Genomic DNA, 27,912 nt, shown 5'->3' on the forward strand with positions numbered 1-27,912 from the left:
GGCTACCCAGGGGCAGGCTGCAGGCTCTCCCTCTCCGGTGCCGGCCCGGAGCACAGGGCAGCTATTGTGCCTCTCGCCTGCTCCCGCCCCCCCGCTGGCACCGTTCCCGGCTTCCTCTGCCTCCTGCCTCGCTACCGGCCAAACCTGTTTGCTTGGCTGCGAGGACCTGTCCCCCGGGGAGCGGGGAGGGCGCGGCGGGGAGCGGAGAAGCCAGCGGGCAAGTCAGCGCAGCCCCACGCCCCGCCGGTGCCTCCCCCTCCGCCTGGCTCCAGCGAGGGAGTCACACGCACAGGCCAGCGCTGGCCACCGGCTACCCAGAGCCACCCCCGGCGCAGGCGGCTCCAGCAGCAGCCGGAGATGCAGCGAATAAATCTCTCGCCGCCGGGGATGCTTCGGGGCGGCTCCAGGCTGGCGCACGGCCGCTGAGGAGCCCTCTGCCCCGGCGTCTCTGGTGGGCCGGGGCCGCTCGGGGGGGGGACGGCCCAGGGACCCCCAGGGGAACAGCTGCGGTGGGCTGAGGATGGACTCCGGGCGGCGGGGAGCTGCGGTGACATCTGAGGCCGGGAGCCGGCGCGCAGACAAGGTACCGCTTCGGGCAGGTCCCCTTCTCCCCCCATCCAGCCGAGAGATGTGACCCTGCGGGGGCGGGCGCCGGGTCCAGGGTGGGGCAGGCATCCGTCCTTTGCTTTGGATGCCACGCGTGGCCAGCGGGCTGGTGGCGAGCGGGGCCGGGGGGCTGGACCGCGGGCTCCTAACCGAGCTCAGGGCAGCGGCGGAGGCGGTCCCGGCGGGGGTGGGGGGTACAGACGGTCCCTGGCTCTCGGGAACGGGCAGCCCCCGGGCTCAGCGAGGGGAGAGCGAAGGGGGAGCCGCGGGCCGGGCTGGGCGGCTCCAATCGGCTCCCACTCGCCTCTCCGGCTCGCCCCGGGTCCGCAGCCCTGCCCCCGGGGCGAGCCGGAACGGGGCCCGGGCAGTGTGTGGCGGGGGCCCGCTGGCCCCACAGCTGCGCTTCCCTCCCGGCCGGTGCTGATCCGGGCTACCGGGCAGCCGCTGGAGCCGTTAGCGACCCCCGAGCCCGTTTCCCAAGAGCCGGGGCTTAGCGGGGCGGCCTCGCTAACCTCCCGCCTGCACTTTCACAGGGATACGGGCCACTTGCCGTCCTGCGCTCCTGTGCGGCCTCGCTGCGCGGCCGGGGCAGCGGTGCTGCTCCACCCCAGAGCCAGCTGCATGTGCGGGGCGGACACGTCCAGCCTGGCAGGCTCTGCTTCCGAGCTCGCCGCCTCCCTTACAACGCTCTGACTCGGGGTAGGGGCCCCGCTAAGCCTTGGCCGGAGGGGTTAGCAGCGGGGGGAGAAGAGTCTGCAATGACCCCCCCCCTGCGTGGCTGGTTCCTGTCAGCTGCCTCCGGCTGCGGGGTAGACTCTGAGGCTCAGGCCAGAACCAGAGCACTGGATCCCCGCTGGGTTTCACCCTCCTCTCCTCTCAGATGAGGGACTTGAGGCAGCCCCCCCCGGGAGAGTCTGGAGCCCAGGGAGCCCCCCCAGCGTATGGACATGGAGACATCCAGGTCAGCGGAGTTATGCCTGGGATCCGTCTGGCTCAGGTCCCTCCATGGACAGCTGGCAGGGTGCGGTGGGAGCTCTCCACAAGAGCCCTCCTCGCCCTGGAGCTCGTGGGACCCAGGAGTCCTAGCCCTGTGCCAGTGGTTGGCATCAAACCCCTATAAGAACCCGACCATACTGGGTCAGATCACTGTATGCCCAGGGGGCTGCTGGATCTTCCCCGGAGCCCTGGCATGGGGGGCAGAACTTGGCAGGTTGGAAGTGCAGAATTGTTCCCTGATTCCACTTCAGGGGAACCCGCAACTCCATTCCAGGATTTCCCCGTGTCCCACATGCTGCTGCCTGCACTAAAGCCAGCAGGGAGGGGATCCTGTGCCCAGCTGGAATATATTTTGCTTCCAATCCCCTCCTCCAAGAGATGAAGAACCGGGGCTGGAGTTGTGTGGCTGATGGAAGAACAGAAATGGGTTGAGAGCCTTAATTCCAAGACTGGGCCCTGTGGGCACCTTAGCTCTTGGGAAGTCGCCCGCAATGCCCCTCTCCTCTGTTAAATAACAGGGATCTCAGGTTGCCCAGCACTGCCTCTCGCCCTTCTGGAACAGGGATAAACTTAGCCCACTGAAAACTGGGAAATATGGAGTTAAGGACACCCTACCCCGTCATTCACCTTAACTCTGCCCCCTGGAGCTGGCAACAGCAGCTGGGAATAGCTGAATAGGGGTGCTGCAATCAGAAGACTTGAGGAAGGACTGGGAGAAGGCGGTTGTGTTGGGTTCCACTAATTTGAACCCCAGCATTTATTTGCATGTAATTGCCCTGCGTGGTTTGGTGCAGCGGAACGGGGGAGAGATTGGCTGGCAGGGAGCACACATACCGGCATGGTTCCCCTGGAGACGCAACAGTAGAACCGAGCCCACGAACCCTGCAGGACAACACCAAGCTCCTTCTGCTTGCTGCTGCAAAATGCTGCTTCAGGTCAGAAACCCTGAAAGGCCGGGCCAGGAACCTTCTGCAAGTCTGCCCCGAGCCCCAGCGCAGGGCGCACTGGGGTTTTCATTTTAACAGGGTGGAAAAGGTCTTCGGAAATGCTGCCTTTGAGGCTAGAGGACTGTTTTTAAATGCTTAGTTTGTGCCCTGCTTAATTCAAGCAGTTCTATAGTCCTATTGTTTTATGTTCAATAGCTTGGGGGTGAGTGAGGTTTGCCAGGACTGTTTTAATAAGGGCCGGGTAAGGAACATTTTCCCAGTGTCTGAGATTTCCTTTAGCCCCCTTTCCCCAAGGAAAAACAGCTCTTGTAGGGGTGTAAGTGACAGGGGGCATCCCTTGGTTTGTGTAGATTGGTGTCAAAAGTTGGATTTTTGCTTTCTGCCTTGATTTCTCATGGGAAAAATAACTTACTGTTTGACTGAAGCCAGAATCCTGGCACCACGTTGGTCAAGGTGGGCACCGTGCCAGTCTTGACAACAGGGCTTTCTGTGATGGGTGCATTTCCTGGTGCACGGTGACCCCTTTGATCAGGCTGCCGCTGAGAGTTGCAGATATTTGCTTTTCTTTGATCACACTCAGTCCCATTGTTCAGGAAACCCGGGATTACGTTACGGGAATGATGCTGCAAGCTACTGTCTTTCATCTTCCCTTGAGTTTAATGCTCTGCTCCTTGACAATGCTGCTGCCATAAAACCAGAGTCTGCCCACGGATTTTTGGAGCACTTTGGAACATCAGCTCTTAACGCGGAAGCTTTGCTCTGAGGGCAAAACTCTGAACAGGAGCTCTGCAGAATGCAGCCAATGTGCCCAACACCCATTCGTGAAAAGCTGGACATCAGCTGACAAAGCGTGGATGGGTCTCAGGTTTAATGACCCCAGCACGGCAGCGTGCTCTGACAGCTGGCTTTCTGCAAGTCTGCTGCCTTGTATCAGATCAGAGCCCCGGTCTTTGCTTTGTTCGGTGCCATAGTTCCACACGTTACCTCGATTCACTTCTTCACTATTACTTCCCCAGAGGGGCAAGAAGTGCCAGCACCGGCCGAGATCAGCTCTGAGCAGGTTTCAAAGTGAGGCAGGTCAGAGCCAGGGCTGGAGCCCACGTGTTAGAAGAGCTACCACATTTGGGGAGTGTGTGATCTTTGTACGGGGCTTGGATCTCAGGAACGCCTTACTCAAACAACCCCAAATTTGGCCTCCCCTCCCCTGAGCCCTGATGAGGCAAACTGAGTCACGTCCCCCTTCCTGTAGCACAGCGCCCCCTACTACGGTGTTGGGACACTGGCTCCGAATCCCCCCTACTGAGTAACTTCCTGCAGCGCCCTGGATTTTAGGAGGCGGACTCACCTCTGGGTACTGATCGCTGCCGAGTCTGGTGAGATCTGCCCCTGAGGATGGTGGGAGCTGGATAAAAAGTCTTTGCAAACTTCTGCCGTGTCGCTTGGCTCAGTCTCCCATTCCCACTCCCTCACTGTGCCCAGCTTCGGCTTCTCTGGTGCTCCCTGAGCTGCTTTCCTGATCTTCCCTTTATCCCTCTCTCCCCTTCTTTTCCCATCCCTCCCTCTCCTTCCCTGGGCTTTCCCCTCCTCTTCATTCTCTCCTGCTGCCTGTCCCCTTTTCACCTTCCCTTCTGACTCTCTCTCCTCTTCCAGCCCTGGTACAACGTGCCTGGAGTTACATCTGGCCCACACACCTGCCGCTGGGGCGGGCTCTGGCTGTGTGCCTGGGCCCAGCGCCACCGCGAGTCCTGAGGATGCAGGTGGGGTTCCACTGCTAAGGTCTTTACTGTTCAGTGCTTTGATCAGCACCTGGGATCCGTTTCTGGCTGGGCAGTAAACTCTACTCCAGCCTTTCCCTATGACTATGGCAGGTGAAAAGTGCTCCTGCCAGCCGGGGGGCAGACAGGCAGCCGAGGCAGGGTTCTGGGACAAGCTTTTTAGTCTTAGCCCTGAGGCTGGGCCCGTCCTGGCCTCCCCAGCCTCCTCATCTGCATCTTTTAAATTTCTCTAGCACCTCTGGTCACAGTGCTGTGGAAATGCAGCCAGGTCTGGAGGAGGGCACAGACAGCATGTGCACAGCTTGGGGAAGGAGTGATATTGGCAAAGGACATCTTGGCAAATCCCATGGCTTATCCACTGCAAGGAGGGAGGACCTTGGTCTGGGGGTCTCTCCTGAAAGCTCCCCGCACAGCAAACTGCCTGGAACTCCCTGTATCTACAGGGCAGGTGGAAGGGCCGGGTCAGACGTGCTGGTGTTGAAGGTCGGGGGCCAGGCGCTGGTGAGTACCAGTGAGTCACCCGCTACATCCTCGTGACCCCGTTGAAATGGGCGCTTAATCTTTGGAAGGGTTTGAACCACTGGGCTCCGCACATGCTCCAGCATTAACTGAATATGGAACCAGAGTGAAGGGGGCTGGAGCTAAACATGGTTGGTCTCCACCTGTGGACCATGCTCTGCAGAGGCTTTGGCTGGCTCAGGGATGTCCCTGGCAGAGGGGATCCCCCCGTGTCACTGGACTGGCACGTCCTCCTTCCTCCCGGTGCTTCGTGAGAAGGGAGATTCCCGAGCGTGTTGTGTCAGGGACTCAGCGGCCTCCGGGCTCGGCTGCCCAGTGAGCTTGGCTGGGACAATAAACCCTCGCTAAGTCCCTGTGCTCCTGGACTGGGCGGCAAAGCCACAGGATCCCCCTTGGAGCCCTGTAGCAACAGCCGCCTGCTTCCCGCCCAGCCCTCCTCCACGCTGCCCCTAGCGAGGTACAAAGCTGTAACCAGCGCGATCAGTGCGGTGGTGTGTGGACACAACTCACTGCACTGGCTGTAACAGAGGCAGGGGTGGCCGGTTGTACTGACCGTGTGAACAGGCCTCGTGCTGAATTCTCTGCCACCCACTGCCCAGCTCCCAAGCAGTCCCCGTGGCCACGGGGCGAGGGTTCTCGGCCAGTCTGTGATGGGTGTGACCCACGCAGCTATGCTGCGGTTTCACCTTCCGAGCAGGGGGGAAGGTGACCAATCAAACAGCCGCCATGGGGAGCAGTCCTTTAGGTTTTTCAAGGTCCTTCGGTGTCGCCGAACGCAGGGCAAGCCCTGGTACCGTGAGCTCGCCCAGAGCAGCTTCTCATTGTTCATGCAGAGGAGTCATCACTTCCCTCCTGAAAGTACCAGTGTCGTGTATGAAGTGAGCCAGGGCGTGGCTGGAATCTGGCCCTGGGCCTGCCCAGGACCTGCTGGGTTCCCTTGAGCAAGTCACCTCCCCTCTCCAGGCCTCAGTTTCCCTGGCCCCGGTTGTCCAGTTAGACTGTAAGTTCTTCAGGGCCTGTAATTGTACAGCGCTTGCCACAATGGGGGCCTGGTCTCAGCTGGGGGCTCCAGGTTCTACTGTCATACAAAGAATAAATCACGGCATCTTGCCCACTGAAAGTCCTAACGCCAGGGGGACCTGCCCATTAACCATAGCAAACTCAGACATGGGTCCCTTGATAAAAGGGATCTGGTCTTAACCCGCTCAGGGGCCATTCCCTGCAGAGTATGGAGGGATAGCTCAGTGGTTCGAGCATTGGCTGCTTAAATCCAGGGTTGTGAGCTCAATCCTTGAGGGGGCCGTTTAGGGAACTGGGGCAAAAAACTTGAGCCGGGGGTTGAATTAGATGATCTCCTGAGGTGCCTTCCAACCCTGATATTCTAGGGTGATTCTGCCCCTGAGCTTGTTACCACGAGAGGCAGACGCCAGGCACATCCTGCAGGGCCCTTCATCAGGGATCTTGCAAGGCTCCTAGGGCAGTGGCAAGGTTGAGAACCCAGAGCTGGGAGCCCTGTTTGGTGCCATTGGCTCTAACTCGACTCTGTGGCCCCCTGTGCCATCAGGAACAGTGGGCCTGGCAGGCCTGGAAGGGGGTGGATATCTCCTTGGGCTCCTGTTCCTCTAGGCTTTATGGTGGGCTGGCACCACCATGGAGGGAAGCTCCAGCTCTTAATGAGAGGTGCCCCCCAGGCTTGGCTGGCTGAGATTGGCAGCACCCATGGACCTGACACCCTCCCACATCTCCGGAGGCCCTCAGCAAAGCCCCGAGATGCTGGCTCTGGCAGGAGTGGGAGGGCACCTGGGGAATGCCCGCTGACTTGGCTCCAGCTCTGGAAGCCTGCCCTGTTTCCTTACCCCTGGGGACAGTGGAGATCGAAGGGCGGTAAAGGGAGCGCCCAGCTGCTATGGCTAGTGGGGGCCGGCGCCCATCCCGGGGTGCTGTGTGGATTAAAGTGAGCCCGGGAATCGCACTGGGCAGCAACCAGGGTAGCGCCTGGCACACAGGGGCCCTGTGCCCGCAGGGGGCACCTCACGGCCCTCCGGGCTCTGGTACATTCTGATTGGCTGGCCCCCCTCCCCTCTTGGAGAACAGCCTGGCTCAGCCCGTGTAGTGACGGCGAGGTCCGTGTCCCTAGCCAGCACGCTGAGGGAGGGGATTGTAGGGTGGCCACCCGCTGGGCTGGGAGCTGGGCCCTGCAGGAAACTCCTGCCTCCTGTGCCTCAGGCACACACGGGAGAGCGGGTTACACTGGCCCTTGGCCACCTGGGCACCTAGAAGCTGCTGGGGCACCTTACAGACCCCTTAGACTGCAACTCCCCTTGGCAAAGTTTGGGTACCCCCCCTCGTCCCCACCTGTTCCTCCGGGTGCTCCCTGCTACCCATCAGCACCTCATCCATCTCCTCTGGGGTGAAGGTCAGTCAACTCCTCCCCTCCCCTGCTCCTAGCATGGCCAAGCAATGGGAGAGCAGGGCGGGCCCGATGGAGGAGCAACCAAGGCTGCTGGCACTGCCACCCCTGCAGCTTCATGAGCATGAGGGGACCCTGCGAACACGGGAGAGACCTTAGGGAGGGGAGACTTGGTCCGACACTGCCCTCTGGGCCTGGCCTGGCAGGGAAGGACCCGTGTGGGCAGCCCTGCCGTAGAGCACTGCACCCCAGCATTTCAAGGGAAGGTCTGGTCATTAGCCCCATTTTATGGATGGGAGAAACTGAGGTCCAGAGAAGGGAGGTGGCTGGCTCAGGAAGCGAATCTGGCTCTTCCGTCCCTGAGCCCCACCCACAGCTGTGTCACTATGATCACAGCTGGGGAACGCCACTGGCTTCCATGGAGCTACAGTGAATGACACCCGGCAGGCTCTGGCCCATTGGCTTCAATGGTGGTAGGCTGAGGATCTGGCCTTCTCCTACAGCCCCTCTTAGGGAGCAGATCATGGGGAGACACGTCCGTGTTCCCTGAGCTCGGCCCCCTGAGCCAGCTGATCCGCTGCCCCCCCCAGCGGGCGAGCCCCAAACCCAAACCAACTGCAGGAGTTTGTGACTTGGGAGCCCCCCCGGGGCCAGCGAGGGCTTGGAGCTGGCAGGGAGCGAGAGGCTCCGAGGTTCCCGGGGCCAGGGAGGAGTTTGGCAGAGGAGAGCCGGGCAGCTGCAAATGCTGGCAGGAGATTTTGGTCCATAGCTGTTGGCCTGTTGGCAGGGCTCGGAGCCCTGGTCTGCTGGGCAGGACTCTGTCTGGGCAGCAGCGAAGGTGTGACAGGATGATGGGTGCAGCGAGGGGTGTCTCTGTGCCGATTGCAGCCCATGCCCCTGGGTTCCCTGTTCTGGGCCCAGGCTCTCCCAGGAGTTGTTACCGTGATGGGGAACAGGTGCTGGGGGAGCACGGACACGCCAGCCCCAGCCTCTCCCAGAAGGAGGCGCTGTGGGAAATGGGGCAGGAGCACCGGCTGTGCCAGCATTCCCAGCTCCTCCAGTCCCAGCCTCTCCCAGCAGGAGGCGCTGCAGGGAAGAGGGCAAGAGCAGCAGGTCTCATGGGGGACCCGAGTGTCCTGCTCAAGCCCACACGGCTGTGGAGGGTCTCGAACCCAAGTCTGCTGCCTTGCAGGGCTGCCGGGCACGTGCTGATGTGTGCAGAGGCCAGGCCAGGTCTTGGGAGCAGACAGGGAGTGGGGATGAAGGGTGACATCTGGAGACGGGTTCTGAGATCCACTTGCAGAACGGGCAGACGGGTGCCCTGTTCCCCTTCCCCTCAGGCTGGCCAGGCTCAGGCCAGCTGGGAGAACTGGGTGCTTTAATGGTTGCTGCAGACGCTACTCTCTAATGTGGGGTGGGAGACTGATCCCATTCGGAGACACCCCCCCCCACTGACCCGGTTAGCTCCCCACTCACTCCCAGCCAGATCTTGGGGGGCATTTCTGGCCCTGACGTCACCTCAGAGGGGGACCTGGTCTGCCTGTGCCTGATGTGGTCCCGTTGTTTCTCCCCTCCAGGTCTAGGGCAGGCCAGCCCTCGGTGATGGAATACCGCCCCCGGCCGGACTTCCAGCCCCACCTGACGTCGCTGCCGTACCGAGCGGAGAGCCAGCAGATGGGGATCCTCACCGTGGGCGGGCCCCAGGCCCTGGGGGACAGGCCTTGCCGAGCGAGGCATCATGTGGCTGTCTGCAAGCAGGAGAGTTTGTCCTTCATGGAGCTCCCCAACCTCCAGCCTCCTAGTCAGGGGGACTTTAGTCTCGTCCCGTGCTCCTCAGAGGGCTGGGGGCTCCTCAGCTCCCACAGCAGCCCCATGGATGGGTGGGGAAGCCTGCAGCTGAGCCCCGAAGGCTGGCCCCCGTGCCATCACAGCTACCCAGACTTCCACCCCAGGCTGGGCTGGATCCCAGACTCCGGGGTCCCCTTGGGAGGCAATGCTGCAAGCGGGAGCTCTGGGACTCACCCAGGGGTGGCAGGGATCGCTGTCCCCCAGGGACGGCAGGGGGTGGGGAAGGCAGACAGCCAGTCTCACGGCACCACCTCCAAGCCATGTTCGCCCCACAGCAACTCTTTTCTCCACGACATTGTCAATGGGCCCACGAGCCTCCCGCTGCTGCCTGAGTCCCAGGGGCGAGGATCTCACAGGGTGGAGAAGGAGAAGCTGGCCTGTGAGTATTGCATGCTGGGAAAAGGCTGGCCTCATGGGGGAGGCTGGACAGGAAGGGCAGGCAGAGGGGGTCTGGCCACATCTTGGGGGTAGGAGCCCTGCCCACCCTGGATGCCCCTTCACGAGTACCATGCAAGTTGGGGGGCTCTGAGAGGGGGCGTCTGGCAGGGCATGCTAGGGAGGAGGCATAGAGCTGAAGGCCAGAAGGGAACATTTATGATCTTCCACTCTCCCCTCTGGCCATGCTCCTCCAGCACATGGGTGAGGCCTGTGGGATTCGAACAGGAGCAGGGGTCTGGTCCCAGGTCCCCCGCTTCAGGTGGTCCCAGCTGCCCTGCAGTGGCGTAAGAGCGTGAATGCCAACCTCCGGGTGGAGTCTTAGGGCAGACCTCCAATTGGTTGTGAGTTCCATATGTTGATTTCACCAACCAAGGATCAAGGGCAAACCCCTGTCACCGCCCTAACCATGGAGTCCCAACCAGTCCCCGTGGGCACCCTGATCTGTCTCGCCACCTGAGTGAGTCTGCCTTTGTGATGGATGGATGGCCGCTTACACCAAGGATCACAGCAATATTCAGATTACTTCCCGTCCCACAGGACCGGTCGCTTGCCCCAGGTCCATAGCACGTTAGAGCCTACACCAAAGACAACGTTTGTAGCCAATCCTGTAATAAACAATCTGAAGGTTTATTCTAGAGCAGCGGTTTTCAACCTTTTCCCATTTGCGGACCCCTAACGCGTTTCGAATGGAGGCATGGACCCCTTTGGGAATCGTAGACATGGTCTGCGGACCCCTTTGGGTCTGCGGCCCACAGGCTGAAGAGCAAAGACGCCTCCCAGGGCTAACCCAGGCGAAGCACTGGGGATCTTTTGCTTCTGCCTAGTAATCCTTGCCTTCCTTCCCCCCAAGTCCAGGCAGCATAAAGATGCCGTTTCTTCCGTTTAGGCCTTTTCATTCCCTTCCCCTCTTCCGCTCTGAGCTGCAAACTTAGCTAATGGGAGGAATTCACCCGCATGCCTCACCTTCACTGGGGAGAAAGTCTTTTGTCCTCGTTAATGTTCCAGGCTAGTCCACCTGACGTGATGGGCCTTCCTTGCTGGGCAGACAACCCCTGCCGTGGGGGCCCAGCATTTCACATGACTAAGGCCTTGGCTAGACTTGTGAGTTACAGAGCACTGTACTGCACTCCCTGTCCACACTGGCAAGGCACGTACAGCGCCGTGTCTCTGCAGCTGCAGCGCTGCTGGTACTCCACCTCCCCGAGAGGAATAACAGCTGCTGCTTAGCAGCTGAGACGCTGCTGTCCAGTGTAAGTGGGGAGTAACGTTACTATGCACTGATTGACCTCCGGAAACTCCCCATAATCCTTTTAACTGGAGTGGCCTCTCGTTTTGTTGTGATCTCCGGAGGAGGAAGTGCCCTTTCAAAGCTCCGTTTTGGGGGCTGCTTATCAAAAAACCAAACACAGCTACTGCATGAGTGAGAGGCAGGCAGGGGGGCTCCGTTTGGAGTGCCGACAGCTAACTTTTGCTTGAAGAGAGGCGGCGGGGGTGGTGGTGGTGGTTGGGGTCCGTTTCGGCGAGCGGCTGCTTATCTGGTCTATGAGAAAAAAAGAAACAGCTGCTGTTTGCTTTCAGTGAGTGAGAGGGGGTGGCGGAGGGAGGGGGGTCTGAACTTACAAGGCAGGGAGCTGACACACTCTCAGCACCCCAAAAACCCACTCTCTCCCCCCACGCTCCGTGTCACACTCCACCCCACCCCACACTTGAAAAGCACGTTGAATGCTGGGATAGCTGCCCATAATGCACCGCTCCCAATGCCGCTGCAGATGCTGCAAATGTGGCCACGCCAGTGCGCTGGCAGCTGGCAGTGTGGACAGGCTGCAGCGCTTTCTCTACTGCGCTCTCCGAAGGCGGGTTTAACTGACAGCGCTGTACAGCTGCAAGTATAGCCAAGGCCTAAATGGGTCTCTCCTCTCTGGCGATTTACACGGTCCCAGAGGCTCACAAGGCAAGCGCTCAAACATTGCCCTACAATACGGGCTGCAGGCTTTACACGTGAGATGAACGCCGGTGCCACGCACCAGCAGGCCGTCAGGTCAGAACACTAAGCACACTCGGATAACTCTAGTGCCTGTTTCCACAATCCAACGCCCAGCTGTGTAGTTATCCATAGTCAGCGGAGGAAGGGGGACCATGGCATGAGCTGGCACCTGGTCTACCAGCGTCACACCAGCGCTGGAATTTACCCCCTGCCAGAGCCTGGATTTGGGACCCCGTCAGGGATGCCAGTTTTGGTTGGACATATTCCTGGAAGTTTCATTGCATGATGTAATCTTGAATTCCTAGGGACTCCAGGAGGCAACTGTAGCCCCTACGGGACACGTCATGTCAGTGATGGCAGGTGCTGAGGGGGTTTCTGGGAGGCTCCTGTGCTGAACAAGTCTCCAAACCTTTGGGCTGAGCTTAGGGTGGCCCCCTGGCCTGTTTCCCGGGGTTGTTCCTGGTTTGAGGTAGCTGCCCCGGTAAATCTGTAAGGGTGCCCAGTCCCCACGGCCAGGCCAGTTTAAGAGGCTCGGGATCATCCCAGATGCCCTGCTGTTCGGTTCCCCAGAAGTGGCAACCCCAGCTCCTGCATTCCATGCCACACCGATGCCAGGAGAGAGCCGCAGCATGGGCACAGCAAACCCCCGTCAGTAAACGACGGACCACGGAGCCCATCAGCCCCAAGAGAGCAGCAACTCACTGTGCCAGATGCTGCAAAGCATTCTGGGATAGCATTTCTGCAAAACTAGCGGGCCCTGCCATGCTCCCAAGGGGCCCCGGAGATTTGCAGGGACCAGCCCTGTTCAGGGAGCAGATAAGAGGAGCTCTGAGCCGCAGTCCAAACACAGGAGGCAATAGGTCATTCAGTGGGCCCTGCTCGCATAGCCCCTTGTCCTGGCCACACATGGCGCTCTGCAATAGCCCCCCATTGGATAGCGCCCTCTGGGATCATAGGAAATCAGCCGATCCTGGAAAATGCTCTTTGGTTATTTACTATGCAGCGTCTGGTTTCGGACAGGCAGGACGGCCCAGTGGTTTCAGGGCCCATGCCTGCGAGCCCCGGGGTTCAGCTGGAACCCAGTTAGCAATGCCATTGACGATGCAGGAACCGGAATTGAATCCAGCTCCCTGGCCCGGCGCAGGGCTGCGCCAGGAGCAGACTCCAGTGCCCTCTCACCAAACTGAGCCAGCTCCTGCGTGAGTGACAGGAGCAGAGGGCGGCACACACCTCTCGGGAGGCAGCGCCTGTGACAAACAGCTGGGCAGACACCACTGTCTGCCATCTGCTCCTGCTGTCCAGGGGGAAGGAGGCTGCAGGTGAAATCCAGCTGGCTAAGTGCACATCACACGCCCTGGTGCCCCGGGGGACACACAGTCCTGCTGTGCCAGGGTGCTAGGCCCAGCTCCTCAAAGGGCTTGTGTGCCTAACTCCCATGGGCCCAGCTAATTTCATCTGGAAACACGTCTGCAAACAGTACCGTGCAGACACAAGCCCATGACTTTGATGGTGCAACATCACGTTGGCTGCTCATGCTGCATCTAGAGAGAGGACGGCCTGGCGGCTGGGAGTCAGGAGGCCCAGATTCTATTTCAGGATCAGCCATTGGCTTCCTCTTTGCCTCAGTTTCCCCCTCTGTAGAACAGGGAACATCCTGTCTCACAATGGGGGCAGAAGGGGCAGCTGTGGGGCTTGATTTGCTGCGACCCCCTGGCCAGAAGTTGCTGTAAAGGTCGGGCGTTGTTGTGAAAACAGGGAGGGGCGGGCAGAGACGGGCTCAGCATTCTGGGGTCCCGGGGATGGAAGGTTATGTACATGCCTTGTGTGTGTCGTGTCCTCTTCTGGTGATTAATCCACAGAGAGGATAATAGCCTTCTGCTGCTGCTAGCAGGTGGAGCTCGTCCTTCTGCTCAAGTGGCAGAGGTCTGTGCTAGCACTCCTGGGCTTAAGCCCTACTGATGCCCCGTGTGGCGGTAGCACCGTGAGGCTGGAAAAGCTCCCAGGGTGGCAGGCCCCGAGTTCCAGGGGATGGAGCAGCCCCATGAGCTGTCTTCCCCAGGGCAGCTCCGCTCCATTGGGCCCAAGCAGCCCTGCTCCCACGTGCCCCACTTCCCTGCTAGCTGCGGCCTAATCATCACTGTGGCTCCTCTCTCCTTCCAGGGAGGAAGATCAGGGTCTACTCCCCCGAGACCCTCAGCAACACATCCCCCAGCCTGGATGGAGATGCCGTTTTCCCGGGGTCCCCAGTCCACGAGGACGGCAGGGCCGCGGGGGAGCTCGCGCTGCGGGGGATGGAGCCGCTGGGCCTGAGGCCGGCTCCTGAGGGGCCTCCGCACGCGGTGCCCGAGACACTGGACCTGGCGCTGCCCCCGTGCTCGGCTGGCCGGAGCGCCAAGGGCTCGGCAGAGCAGGAGAGGCGGCGCTTCTCGGCCTCGGAGCTCATGAACAAACTGCAGCTGGCTCAGCGCAGGGCCACCTTCTCCCTCAAGCTGAGCAAGTCCCTCTCCTCCAGGAGCGCTTCCAAGGAGAAAGGGGCTTGGGCAAGCCAGGAAGGTACTGGGATTCTCACACTGGGCTTACTGGTCAAACTGGTATGGTCGGCTTGGGGCCTGCCTTTCTTTCTTTCTTTCTTTCTTTCTTTCTTTCTTTCTTTCTTTCCGTTGATTCCAAAGCCCTTTGCATCAGACGCTCTGTCCCGCTATAGCGGCAGGTTAGCGGCTTTCACGCTATGGTGTACAGGCCTGTGATCCTTGGTGCCCATCCTGGAGGACCTCCCTCCCAATCCACATTCAGTGGCGAGGTCTGGGAGTGGTGATGGTGGTCCCCAAGGCCTCTCTCATCGAGTGGTCCCTCCGAATGAAGACGATGGAGAACCACGTTCCTGGGAGGAGACGCGGGCGGAAGGGGCACATCTGTAATGCCAGCTCCCCTCCCCATGTGCTTCCTTTTGGATTGGCAGGGAAAATGTGAGAAGGGGGTGGAGTTGCCATGGCCGTGGCGAAGGGACAGGGTGGAATCCTGGACCATTTTCCCTCTCTGCCCCCATCATCACACAGGTGCATGATGGGATTCTCCCTCTTCCCCTGAGCTGTTAGGCCTGTTCGAGGCAGGTTAGCAATGGACCAGTGGAGGCAGGGGAGGAAGGGCGCCCTGACACCAGCCCAGCTCCTCCCTGCTTGGCTGTGAAGCTGCCGTCCATCCTTGCAGGTAAACTGAATGGAAGGGATCAGAGCCGCAGCAGCACAGGCAGCGATGGCCTCCCGTCCCCAGAGTTGCCCAGCGAGCCAGGGAACGTCTGGTCCAGGTAAGGCCAGCGGGGAGAGCCTACGACCCTAGGGGGGTGTTCCCAGCCCACCAGAAGGCACAGGCGAGTGGGCAGGCCGCAGGGATCTGGACCGTCAAGAGAGGGGGAATGGAGGAAGGTGACGCTGAGTTCCTCGGAGCAGCTGGATTTCCCAGGCCATGGGCTGGCGGGGACTGGGCTGCAAACCCAGTTATTGATGAGCGCTGTGAACCAGACCCCAGAAACCAGCGCCGCCCAGAAACCCAGCATCCCTATGGAGAAGGGAGTGAGCCCCCCCCGGAATCCCCCCCCTTGGGCCCAAGCCCGGCCTCACAGTGTGGGGAGCGTGTTCCCCATTTCACCCACTGCAGCCCCCCAGGCATGTCTGAGCCAGGCTGGATGCCAAGAGGAGAGGCACATGAGAGGCGTTTCTCAGCCCTTCTGTTTTCTAATCATCTTTTCTCTCTCCTTATTTATTTTTGATTTTTTTTAAGATCCTAAAATAACCAGTAAATGATCCGCTCAGTGTCAGCTGGCGCTAACAGCTGGCCAGGCAGGCGGGCTCTGGCCATGCTGGTGTTTGGAAGGGGGAGGGACACCCAGCCACACGGCCCTACCCTTTTCACAACATGCTGATGGCCTTGCAAGGTGCATGTCACCCCCCTGGGGCTGGTCTGATGCCTGTGCCAGGTGCAGGCGATGGAGGAGCAGGGCCGTGCCCACAGAACTGGGTGGGGCGGTGAATGTAGTGAGAGCCCCTAGTCTCGCTGTGACCTCTGATCAGCACTGGGATGAAGGAGCTCAGGATCAGGCTGCAGGGCGTGACTCAGCCCTCAGGCCCTGATCCTTCACCTTACAAGTCAACGTGGGGGGTGCAGACTCCAGCCCTCACCTCCCACCCCCGTGTGTTCCCCTCTGCAGGAGCGAGGCGGAGCTGGGTGGGTGCCTGAGCACTTTGGTCCAGCACGAGAGGCTGCAGTCGAGGTTCCTCCTGAACTGTAAGCAGCCGGCTCGCCCCTCCCGGGGGATTTCCCCTCTGCCTTCAGGAGCCCACGTACCAGCTGGCAGGACAGCCATGCCGAGCCCTTTAATGCCGGGGCAGGGATCACGTGGGCCCCCCCACAGCCAGCCACTGTGCCCCTATCCCTGGGCATCTGCTGCCTGGTCCAGAGCCAGCTGGCAGCACAGGGCACAGATGCCAGAGAGAAGTGCCTGTCTGAAATGGGCACAGAGGGAAGGAGCTGCTGCCCTGTGCCCCTGGCCTGGCTAGATGGCAGAGGGCAAAGCTGGCATGGACCCTCCCTCCTGCTCTTATGGCCAATCCTCTTCTCCCCACCCTGGCCCTTAGACTCAGGCCAGTGCCCCTGCTCCTAGCCATAGTGCCAGCCACTGCCCCACTCAGGCCATGCCCACCTGGGGTTACCCTAGGACCCCACGAGGGGTGCCCCCTTCGCCGTGGGGATGGCGTCTCATTCCCTGCTGAAGGGCCCCCTCGACCACAGTGCCTGGGCGCTGACCCCCGCCCCCACCCCTGTAGCCGTCCTGTACCAGGAATACAGCGACGCCGCCATTGCCCGGGAGATCCAGCGGCAGCAGCGGGAGGATGCCCTGGCGGAGGAGGAGGAGGCTGCCCTGGCGCCGCCCAAGACCAACCTGTCGCCCAGCAGTTCGTTCCGCTCGCAGCGCTCGTCCCGCGGCTCCACCTTCTCCCTATGGCAGGACATCCCGGACGTTCGGGGCAGCGGGCTGCTCAGCACCATCAGCCTTCAGGAGTGCAAGCTGCAGGAGGTGAGGGGCCGGCACCCTGCTCGGGGCCTGGGCACCGGGATGCAAAGTCTTTCCCAGCACCCGGTCAGCCGTCGCCCACACAGAGCCAGGCCTGGCATCAACTTCATCCCGGGACCCCAGGGCTGGCAGGATCCTCCTGGGCTGGCAGGTTCCTGCCATTGGTTCCATTGTTCTGAGGCCCCCATTGTCCATTAGCTTCAGTCGCTGTTTCCCCTCCCTGCCCCCACAACACATTCATAGGGTCATCACCAGCACTGGGCTAGTGGGAGGCTGTGGGTCAAGGCTGAGGGGCACCAGGAGCTGGGGGGGGGAGCCCAGAGCTGGGATAGCAGGGGGCTGCGGGTCAGGGCGGAGGGGCACTGGGAGCTGGGGAACGGGGGACCTCAGGGCTGGGATAGCAGGGGGCTGCGGGTCAGGGCTGAGGGGCACCGGGAGCTGGAGACTGGGGACCCCAGGGCTGGAATAGCAGGGGGCTGCGGGTCAGGGTGGAGGGGCACCGGGAGCTGGAGACGGGGGACCCCAGGGCTGGGATAGCAGGGGGCTGCGGGTCAGGGTGGAGGGGCACCGGGAGCTGGAGACGGGGGACCCCAGGGCTGGGATAGCAGGGGGCTGCGGGTCAGGGCTGAGGGGCACCAGGAGCTGGAGACTGGGGACCCCAGGGCTGGAATAGCAGGGGGCTGCGGGTCAGGGTGGAGGGGCACTGGGAACTGGGGAACGGGGGACCCCAGGGCTGGGATAGCAGGTGGCTGTGGGTCAGGGCTGAGGGGCACTGAGAGCTGGGGAACGGGGGACCCTAGGGTTGGGATATTAGGGGGCTGCGGGTCAGGGCTGAGGGGCACTAGGAGCTGGGGAACGGGGGACCCCAGGGCTGGGATAGCAGGGGGCTGGGGGTCAGGGCTGAGGGGCACCGGGAGCTGGAGACGGGGGAGCCCAGGGCTGGGGGTCAGGGCTGAGGGGCACTGGGAGCTGAGGAGGGGGGACCCCAGGGCTGGGATAGCAGGGGGCTGCGGGTCAGGGCTGAGGGGCACTGGGAGCTGGGGAACGGGGGACCCCAGGGCTGGGATAGCAGGGGACTGCGGGTAAGGGCGGAGGGGCACCGGGAGCTGGGCAGTAGGTGAGGGTGGCAGACCCAGCAAAGCAGTAGAAAAACTGATGGGAAACGTGCACCTTGGCAGAGCTGCAGGGCCCAGCAGGTCGAGCTGCCCTGGGGAAGCACCAGGCTCCGGCAGGGAGGCTGCTGGTCAGATCCCAGGGATCACTAGGTTTGGGTTGGGGAGTGTGGACAGCACCTGCCCGTGCTGGGCCCGGCTCTCGCTAGGGCTGCCGGGCCAGGACTTTGGGGAGCCCCCAGAGCTGTGATTCAGAAAATGCTGAGATGCCTGCAGGAGGGCAAGGGGGCAGGGGAGGGGCTCAGGCTCTGCCTCCTAACAGCTGATCTCTGCTCTAAAGGGGCAGGGGGATAGCTCAGTGGTTTAAGTATTGGCCTGCTAAACCCAGGGTTGTGAGTTCAATCCTTGAGGGGGCCATTTTGGGAACTGGGGTAAAAATCTGGGGAGTGGTCCTGTTTTGAGCAGGGGGTTGGACTAGATACCTCCTGAGGTCTCTTCCAACTCTGATATTCTATGCAGCGCATGCTTGCACTGCCACTGGAGCTGCACACCCCTGTCCCAGAACCCACGCCCCCACTACGGTGGCCAACTTTCTCTCCTGCCCCTTTCTCTTGAGGCCCCCGCTCCTCTTTCTCCCCCTACTATGGCTGGCTGCTCTCTCCCCAACCCTTCCCCTGCCAGCTGAGCATGGCTCGAAGGGTGATTGGGGGAGGGAGAGACGGCTCCAGGACTGGGGGAGTGAGTGGGGCAGGACAGGGGAGCCACTGGTACCCCTCTGCACCAGAGCCATTCCTGAGTGCTCCAGCAGCAGATGCTGCTCTTCCCACCCCCACAAGTAGTGGGGGGCTGGTTACTGCAGGTAACTGGACTTTCAGAGTCCGGTCAGCACTGCTGACCGGACACTGCCAGGTTCCCTTTCCGAGCAGACTTTCTGGTTGAAAACCAGACACCTGGCAACCCCTGCCCCCTCGCTCTCGCCCCGGCAGGCCAAGTTTGAGCTGATCACCTCGGAGGCCTCCTACATCCACAGCCTCTCCATCGCGGTGGAGCACTTCATGAACTCGCGGCAGCTGAACGAGTGCCTGGGGGCCCAGGAGAAGCAGTGGCTCTTCTCCAAGCTGCCCGAAGTGAAGGAAGTCAGTGAAAGGTCAGCGCCTCCCAGGGGATGGGGCCCTTTGACCTGCTGCAAAGTGCTGCTGGCGGGCGGGGAGGGGGTGAGGCAGGAGTGAGCCAAGGGGCCATTTCAGGTGACCTGAGAAGCTGGTTCAGGCTCTTCTCCCGGCAGCTCTGCCCAGCGCCCTGGTCCAGGTGGGCCCAGGGTCTGGAGATGCTGGAGCTCAGTGCACCATGGGGTTGTGGTGCAGACTTGTGTTGCTCTCAGGCGCTCTCTTGTGGCCCTATCTCAGGGTCTAACACCTTAATCCAGGGCCGGGGGAGCTGAAAACCCTTCTCCAGACAGGAGGGAGACCATTCCCAACGATGTCTCAAGCGTCCACCGGGCGTGACCAGGGCATTGGCATAGTGCCCCCACCTAGTGCTGGGAAAGGCAGGTGGTTTCCTCGGGGCCGGCTGGGCTGGGGTTCGCCTGCCCCTAAGGCCCCGTCTCACCCCCTGGCTCCCCGGCAGGTTCCTGCTGGAGCTGGAGGAGCGGCTGGAGGCGAACATCCTGCGCTTCGACATCTGTGACATCGTTCTGCGCCACTGCCCGGCCTTCCGCCGGGTCTACCTGCCCTACGTCACCAACCAGGCCTACCAGGAGCAGACCTACCAGCGCCTGCTGTGCGTGAGCCCCCCCCACACTAAGTGCCCCTCGCTGCTTCACAGCACCACCCCTGGGGGGCCACACACAGATGGGAGAGCTGAGCGGGGAGCTCTGGGCTGGGGGGCAGTGAGCAGGCGGGGGGAGCTCTGGGCTGGGGGGCCAGTGAGCAGGCGAGGGGGGAGCTCTGGGCTGGGGGGCCAGTGAGCAGGCGAGGGGGGAGCTCTGGGCTGGGGCTGAGGCATTTGGAGTGTGGGGGGAGCTCTGGGCTGGGGGGCTGGTGAGCAGGCAGAGGGAGCTCTAGGTTGGGGGGCCGATGAGCAGGCGAGGGGAACTCTGGGCTTGGGGAGAGGGGATAACCTGTGTTCCCCACAGCCTCCTTCAACCTTTCCCCCATCTCTGTGTGTCCATCCCTGTCTCCTCTGAGCTCTTCAGGGATTTGGTCCATCAGGGATGCTGGGGGGTTCTCACTAGCTTCCCCTTCCCACCCCCTCCTGCCCTGGCCTGTTCGAAGGCTCCTGTCATGCCCTGTCCAGGATCCTGCTAGTTGCTGGAGGGATGTCTCCTGCGGTGGGGGGGCCGGGTTGACAACTCCTGGAGGAGGCCCCCGGATGCTGCGGTGGGAGCTCCGGGTGCCGCAGCGCTTGCTTGTGGCCAGATCCAACTGCCCACTCATGTCAGTGGAAAGACCTCCGCCGACTCCGGTGGGCTTTGGGGACCTGGCTGGGCGTGCTGCCCCTAGCACTCCAGCTCTGGGGACTCGCTAACGTTCCTGTCCACATTTCTCCAGGCAGGACAATCCTAAATTCCCAGGGATCCTGGCAAAGCTGGAAGAGGGGCCAATGTGTCAGCGCTTACCTCTCACCTCCTTCCTCATCCTGCCCTTCCAGAGGGTCATGCGCTTGCAGATGCTGGTGGAGGTGAGCTTGCGGGGGAGGCAGAGGTGTGACTGGAAAGTATCAATCCGGCCAGAGCCAGCCTGGCATTAAACGGAAATGCCCTGAATTATAGGGCACCACATGCAATCTAAGGCCCATCTCCGCCACTGACTCACTGTTCGTCCCTCGGCACGTCGCTTCCCTTCCCCGTGCCTCAGTTTCCCCTGGCCCATGCAGATACCCCACCTTTGTGACGTGCTTGGAGAGCTGCAGCTGGGGAGGGCTCAGTGTTACTACACAGCCTGTTGTTTGGATTCTGTTTGTTTTGCTATTACTTGGGCCGAATCCCCGATGGGCTCCCTGGGGGCTGCGCCCGAGTGACAAGCAGAGTGAAGCCATTGTCAGAATGGCGGGATGTCCCCCGGGGATTGTTAAAAGCCATGTCACGTTTTACCACCCACCGACGCCCTTTCTCTTGGTGGCGCTGGTTTCACTTTCCAACTCTCATGCCGAGCCCGAGCCTGTGGTGTTAGCAACCCAACGACGCAGGGCTTGCTTAAAACCTGGTTGCAGGGCATTCAGTCATTTCTGCTGGCTAGCTCTCTATGTAGATCAGAGATCAGGTCCCACCAAACTGCCAGGTAGGAGTGTTTTAAGTGCCTTACAAGGGCAGAAAGTGTCATTTTATGGATGGGGAAACTGAGGCACAGAGGGGCGACATGGCTTGTCCAAGGCCGGGGAACTCAGGCTGAATCTGCCTGATTCAGAGCAGGGTCTCTGGCAAGCGTGCTGAGTGCTCTAACCACCTGGCTTCTGGCTCTTCTGGGGTGGGTCTCTCCCACTCTCTCCGAACGGTTTCGGCTTTGTTTCAGTAAGGAACAGGACATTTTTTTGAACCTCAAACATTATTACAGGACAGGAACACCCATATCCTGCCCGGCTCTGTTATTAAATCTTCCCCCCAGCTATCGGCAAACATAACGCGATTGCGAGCTGTCGGGTGACAGTGGTACAGAATAGCAGAGGGAGTCACTTTCTTCCAACACTGCACAAGGAACTCTCTCTGCTTCCCTGGAGAGCGTCTGCCTAGGGCTTACCCCGCATGGCCCCTGCCTGACGGTCTGCTCCAGATGTGAAAAAAAAGCTCCCAGACTGTCCAGCGTGCCACTTCCCACAGGCTGGAGATATCCGAGCCGCAGACTCGGGGAGCAGCCGCCTCAGGGCTTCACAGTTAGACCCATGGCGGGAGCTGAAGGCTTTCAGAGGCCTGGGATGTAGGGTACTGGTGACCTGCTACCACCCTCGCCTCTCCCTTATACCCCACTCGATCCACACACCCTTTCTTTGGTACCCGGCGCCTAACTCCGCATCCGGAAACAAACTCCCTGCGCTGGCTGCCGCCGCGGTGCTTAGGGGAACCAAGGGGGGCAGCGTGGCCTGGTGGATAGAGCCAGAACTGAGTGTTATTCCCAGCTCTGCTACTGGCTTGTTAGGCGACCTCAGGCAAGTCACAGCCCATTCGTGCCTCAGTTTCCCAGCTGGAAAATGAGGATGAAGATACTGATCTCCTTTGGGCTCTGCTTTGAGATGATAACAGAGCCGTCTGAGAGCTGGCTATTATTGTTATTTAATGTGCAGGAGAGACCAAAGCTACCGATTTGCACTGACCCCGATCAGACACTCTAGATTGCCCTGAGATTTCCCCAGCTGCCTGGAGCTCCCAGTACAGGGGAGAGCTCAATATACCCCTCCCCAATACTGTAAGTGTTACCCCCTGTGACGCAGTAGGGACGGTCTGCATGGGGGATGGGAAAGCAGGGGGTGACTTTAGGTGAGGGACAGGACCTGAGCCTGTAACCTGAGCCAGGCAGGGGGTGGGAGGAGTCAACACCTTTGCCCAGGAAGCTGGACAAAGGAAGAGAGCCGGCTGGAGAGGTTTTTAGTTTCAGGTTTGGGCTGGCTGGGAAGAGGCAGGGAACCCCAAGTCTGGGGTCTAAGATCCTTGCCCCCCAGAGGGACCTGGCTGAGGGCTCCTGGTTGTACCTACAAGCCCTGCTTGGGACTGTGTTCCTGTCATCTAATAAACCTTCTGTGTTACTGGCTGGCTGAGAGTCACGGTGAATCGCAGGAAGTGGGGGTTGCAGGGCCCTGACCCCCCCACACTCCGTGACACCCCCATGGCCAGGTACTGTGCCCAGGAGCAGGACTCTTATTAACTAGCTTGAGTGTCCTAAGTTGTTTTTTAGGACACACTGGACCCCGTTCCTCGTGGCTCTGGATGGAGGTGACAATCACCAGCACCAGAGAGGGCAGAATGGATTTGACAGGTTTTGCCATTGCTTTGTCCTGGTCTGTGTTAGCCAGGAGGCCAGAGCAGAGTGCCAAGGGCCCTGTAAAGTTTTGCCCCAGGGGCAGGGTCACAGTGCATTGGGCTCAGCCTACACCAGCCACGTCCCCGGCCACGGAGAGCTCACAATCGTTGGGCTACCGAGCGCCCGTGCTGAGATCAGCAAAGTCCCCCTGGCTTCACAGGGCACCAGCCGAATTCGCCCTCGAACACGCTACAGATCTGAGTCTGTAGCTCCGGCATCAGCTGGTGCTGTTGACCCATTCTGCTCCTGGGGCACTTTGCACTGGGTTCATGGTACTGATCTGTGAGGCCGGTACCGGTCAGGGCTGCTGATCTCTGGTGCTGAGGGGTTTGGCTTGGGACTGACACCTGGGGTGTCTGATGCTTCTCAAGTCGATGCGTTTTTTGCCTCCTGCTTGCAGAACATCCTGAAACGCACGTTGCAGGGCTCCCGAGATGAGGCCACGGCCACCAAGGCCTTCAACCAGCTCAAGAAGGTAATTGACAAAGTCCACGACAGGCTTTCAGAATGAGATAACATCTCTCCTGTGGTTCTCTCCACGTGGGCTGTGAGGACTGGGCCGGTGGGACAGCAGGATGGGCACTGCTTCATCTCTGTGACTGGAGCTGTGTGTGTATGGAGAGGGGAGGGCGTGCATTGGGGCTTTTCTGATTCTGGGGTGTTTGTGACTGGGGCAGGTGTCCTTGCAGGGAGAATTGTGGGTCCTATCTGTCATCTTGGCCCAGATTCTCCATGGCACTGAGTAGCAATGCTGTGCGGCACCGAGTGGACTGTCAGGGAATCGCTTACAGCTCGGCAACACCTTGGGTGTTGGCATAGGTTAGAGCAGCCTTGGGGCAGCTCTAACTTCCACCAGCTGGCAACAATGCTCCCCGTGTCCCCAGAGGACTATATGCCAGCAAGGACAGTCTGGAGCACTGGGCTTTCTGGGGATGACGCCGGGGCCAGTTCTGCTGGCTCTGTATCATCTGGGGGAGATTCTCAGCTGGCCGGCCCTGGGGGCTTTCTGGCCCCTCTGCACTGGCTGAGCGGAGATTCGGCGTGGTGGCGGCTAATGGCTCCCTTGCCTCCCCAGCTCGTGAAGGAATGCAATGCCAGTGTCCAGTCCATGAAGAGAACCGAGGAGCTCATTCATCTGAACAAGAAAATCCACTTCGAAAGTAAGGTGAGCGTGGTGACTCATGTGGCAGGAAGCGGAGGGCAGGCAGAGTCCTTGGAAAGTCAGTTTCCCTCAGAAAGCAGTGAACCCAGGGAACACAGACCGAGACTGGATCTCCCCTAGAGAAAATACAGCCAGGACATGTACGTCTTGGGCCAACTCCAGGGACTGCAGAAGATACCACGGGGCGAATCAGCCAGATCTAGCGTGTGTCCAGTGGAGAGAGACAGACGTACGCCCCATGGGGATCTGGCTCTGGGCTCTGAACAGAGTGTGCCCCCACCCAAAGGTGTTCTAGCCACAGACACATCTGGGTTCAACACTGTGTGAGTTGGACAGGGTGACGCTCGGTCGGCCCTGCCTGGGAACCCAGGCTCCAGTGGGGTTTGAAGTCCAATCTTGTAGCATGCAGGTGATGGGCTGTGAGTTCACACGCTGACCTGGGTGGAGACGTAGCGTCTGTGGGCTCTGGATGCCTTGTCCATATGGCCACATATTCCTTCACGCTCTGTATCTTTCACTGATCACCCAGCCGCCCCAACCACAGCCAGAATAAAATCCTTACCGAGCCCCAGGCTTCAGCTGAGCCCCTGGGCTCCATCAGCCAAGCCCCTGGTGCAGCTACATCATAGGAGGTTCACGCTGGGCCATTGATGTGTCCTGGTCTGGTGATCCTCGTGTCTCCGGGATGGAGCCTTGCACACCCTCCTGGCTCTGACGTCTCCCCTTTCTGGGCTGGGGCCCTGGGCAGATCTTCCCGCTGATCTCGCAGTCACGCTGGCTCGTGAAGCACGGGGAGCTGGTGGAAGTGGACATGCAGCTCAGCAGCACCCTCGCCGCCATGTTCAAGCTCTCCACCAAGACGGTGTATCTCCACCTCTTCAACGACTGCCTCTTGCTCTCCAGAAGGAAGGAGTGAGTGGCGGGGCAGGGCGGGGCAAACTGCGTGGGATGGATGGGATAGTCCTGCGGCGCGTGGGTCTAGCCAGCCTGGCTCTCCTCGGCTGGAGTTCACGTGCTGGTCCCCTCGGACTCACGGGGCCGGAGGAGCAGGCGGGGGCGGTGCGCTGTCCTCCCAGCAGTGGGACGAGACACTGGGCTAACAGGCTGTAGATAGCTCTCCTACCAGGTCTCTGCTGCATGCCCACTCACGCTTGCCCCTGTGCTGGGAAGAGAAAGTTAGTCACAGCTCGGGAGCAGGTGCTCGAGGCTCCACATTCACCCTGCAGTTGGCGCTCTGAGCCCAGACAAGTTTGTGGTGGTTTCTGGCCTGCAGGGGAGAGGTCCTGGTGGAGTCTGGGGGATGTGCAGCTTCAGCCTGGGCCAGTCTGTCATGCTGGGCAGGCCCCAGAGTGAAAGCCGATCCTGCCCGTGCCTCATTTCCCGGTTCCCTCCGGCACAAGAGCAGCGTGTCCTGCTCCCCAGGCCTCAGCGCCTGCCACGCATCGGTGCTGAGCACCGAGAGCTGCTGCCCCTCGGTCACCGTCTCTCCCTTTGCCCGTCTCACCCAGGACAGGGAAATTCGCCGTCTTTGTTCACGCCAAGATGCCGGAGCTGAAAGTGACCGACCTGAGCAGGAAGCTTCACGGGGTCCCAGGACAAATCTTCCACCTCCAGCTCTTCGACAGCCAGCGGCTGAAGCACCAGGTCTTGCTGCGGGCACAGACTGAGTGAGTGCCCAGTGGGGCAGGACTGTCTCCATGGGACACTCCCAAACACCCCAGCTCAGCTCCCCAGGGGAGGGGGAGAGGAGGCTCCTGCCCGCTGTCACCTGGCTCGGGTGAGGGTTATGCACCAGCCTGGGACGAGAGCCCTTCTTTCTGGCCAGCTAGTGGGGACCTGGCCAGCAGCCAGCCAGCATTTCTGGGAGCTGCTGCTGAGTGATGGCTGGGGGGCTGTGTCTGACTCCATCAGCAGGGGGCCTGCTGAGCCCTTGAGCAGCGCCAGTGTCCCAGCAGCGGGCACAGCTGACATGGGTGCCAAGCCCGCTTGTGGCAGGGCATCACGCATCCCCCAAGCCACCAGGCTGCTGGGTAGGGAGGGACCCAGCTGGCCCCAGAGGCGGGTTTACCAGAGTGGGAACCATAGAGTGCTCATTGGGACGGCTCCACAAGACTCCAGCCAGGACCAGAGCTGGTCCACAGGCTGCCAAGTTTGGTGCTGCCCCCGGGGCTGGATCAGAACCGTTCCGGAGTTCTGGGGGGCATCTGGGTCTGGGATTTGGGTTTGGCTCTCCCCAGTTCTGAGCCTGTTCAGATTAGGGGGTCAGCCTGGGTGGCTCTCTGGGAGCCTCGTCTGTCCTGCCAGGACTGTGCTGACCAGCTCCGTCTGGCCCCGCAGGAGTGAGAAGCAGCGGTGGATCTCGGCAATGGTCCCCTCCAGCCCCCAATCGGACAGGGAGCATGTCACTGAGAACGCAGGTACCCCTGAGAACGAACCCACCCCCCTCCTTGAATCCAGCAAGGGACCAGCCTGGCCACAGCAGGATGAAGTCTGCCAAGGGTTCGGGTCCCAGGGGCATGACCCTGCGGACACGGCAGCTCTGCTGTGACTTCTGGCTTCTGTCCATCAACCCTGGGTACTCCCCTGCCCCGGCACCTAGCGTCCAGGTGCCCCAATCACACACAGGTAACATGGTGCCATGGAGCAGTCACTCCTGTTAAGCCAGCACCAGCCGCCCCGTTTCCGCAGTCATGCGCCCCTCACTGCTCCGAGCTGAGCTCAGGCAGGGCTGGGCTGGTTCCAGGGGGATGTGTCCAGCCACATCACTAGGGAGATTTTGTCCCTGGTGGAACCTTGAGGGCCACAGGCCACAGGCTCCATGCTCGTCCTCCTGCTGGCGCTCCAAAAGCAGCACCTCCATTTCCCTCTGCCGGGGGCTGCACGTGTGGGCCGATCCTCGCTCGGCACGTGGCCCAACCGGCTCCGACCGGCAAAAGGCAGCAGCAGAATCCCAGCCGCAGAGGCTTCTGCTCCTGCTGCAGCCCAGGCCGCTCCCTAGCGAAGGCGATAATAACCAGAGCATGACAATCGCTGCGTTTCCCTCAGCACCTTCCTTCAGATCCCAAACCCCGCTCACAAGGGCCCTGTCTGGGGTCCCGGACGGCGCGTGACCCTCTGTGTCTTGCTGCTGCTTCCAGATATTGCCCAGGTCCAGTGCATCAAGGCATACAAGGCCCAGGAGCACGACGAGCTGAGCTTGGAGAAGGCGGACATCCTGGGGGTCAAGACGAGGACCAGCGACGGTGAGGGGCCCTGGCTTCGTCGCTCTTCTCCCTCTCCAGCCCTGAAGCTGCAGCGGCTGGCAGGCCAGGCACTGCCACCCGCCCTCCCTAATGTTTCCTTCTCTCCCACCCAGGCTGGCTCGAGGGGATCCGCCTGTCGGACGGGGAGAGGGGCTGGGTCCCTCAGGGGCACGTGGAGGAGATCACCAGCCGGGGTGCCCGGCTGCGCAACCTGCGTGAGAACGACCGGCTCAAGCGTGCCACGCGCAAGCTGGAGGAGGAGCAGGAGTGAGCCGGCCGGGGGAGACCCTGGGAACACAGCCTGAGCCCTGCAGCGTGGGCAGGACAATGTACACAATGCTGGGGGCAGGGCTGCCAAGCCAGCGCCCTGGGCACACCCACCGAACTGCACCGGGCAGCAGTAGCAACAGGTGGACGATCTCTCACAGCCTCAGCGCTCCCCACTGCTGACTCAGGCTCCAGCCCTCTCCACAAACAGACCTGCTGTTCTGTGCTCTCTACGTGGTTTCCTGGCTGCTCTGGGTGGGATCCTGGCCTGGTCCCCGTGGGCACGGCCAGTCAGGGGGAACCATCTGGCAATGAGTTCTCTGCCCTGGCCCTTGTCTGAAACAGGATACTGGGCGAGGGGGACCCTGGGTCTGACCCAGTGCGGCTGTTCGGGTGTTCAGGCAGCACCCACTCAGATCAGCATCTGCTTGGAGGGCAGGGACCAGCCAGGCAAGCGTCTCCCCAGCTGGGATGGGCCCCTCGCGGGGGGAGCAGCGCGCCACCTCCATGGCCCCCAGGCTTCTCAGGG

The 27,912-nt window shown here is 61.1% G+C and overlaps 1 protein-coding gene across 3 annotated transcripts; it reads left to right on the plus strand.

The window, feature by feature from the left end:
• Positions 1 to 282: 282 nt before the first annotated feature.
• Positions 283 to 27,572, plus strand: ARHGEF19 (Rho guanine nucleotide exchange factor 19). 3 transcript variants are annotated; one of them, XM_032787588.2, is made up of 16 exons: positions 283 to 583; positions 8,831 to 9,480; positions 13,684 to 14,076; positions 14,731 to 14,827; positions 15,728 to 15,804; positions 16,344 to 16,594; positions 18,690 to 18,850; positions 19,330 to 19,482; positions 20,253 to 20,382; positions 23,113 to 23,187; positions 23,788 to 23,877; positions 24,623 to 24,786; positions 25,383 to 25,541; positions 26,212 to 26,291; positions 27,012 to 27,116; positions 27,230 to 27,572. In XM_032787588.2, the coding sequence occupies exons 2-16, from the start codon at positions 8,856 to 8,858 to the stop codon at positions 27,385 to 27,387; spliced, it is 2,718 nt and encodes a 905-aa protein (XP_032643479.1). In that variant the 5' UTR covers positions 283 to 583; positions 8,831 to 8,855; the 3' UTR covers positions 27,388 to 27,572. The 3 variants fall into 3 exon arrangements, with proteins under 3 accessions (XP_032643479.1, XP_032643482.1, XP_032643481.1); XM_032787591.2 differs by lacking the exon at positions 8,831 to 9,480; XM_032787590.2 differs by lacking the exons at positions 14,731 to 14,827; positions 15,728 to 15,804.
• Positions 27,573 to 27,912: the final 340 nt, after the last annotated feature.

This window comes from Chelonoidis abingdonii, chromosome 23 (assembly GCF_003597395.2).
Source record: "Chelonoidis abingdonii isolate Lonesome George chromosome 23, CheloAbing_2.0, whole genome shotgun sequence".
Classification (NCBI taxonomy): Eukaryota; Metazoa; Chordata; order Testudines; family Testudinidae; genus Chelonoidis; species Chelonoidis abingdonii.

Excerpts from the sequence above, each read along its gene's own strand:
- ARHGEF19 (XM_032787588.2), top strand. The coding sequence starts at position 8,856 with ATGGAATACCGCCCCCGGCCGGACTTCCAGCCCCACCTGACGTCGCTG. Across the intron at positions 20,383-23,112 it reads GCTTGCAGATGCTGGTGGAG|AACATCCTGAAACGCACGTT; the intron begins GTGAGCTTGCGG and ends TCCTGCTTGCAG. Across the intron at positions 23,878-24,622 it reads AAATCCACTTCGAAAGTAAG|ATCTTCCCGCTGATCTCGCA; the intron begins GTGAGCGTGGTG and ends GGCCCTGGGCAG.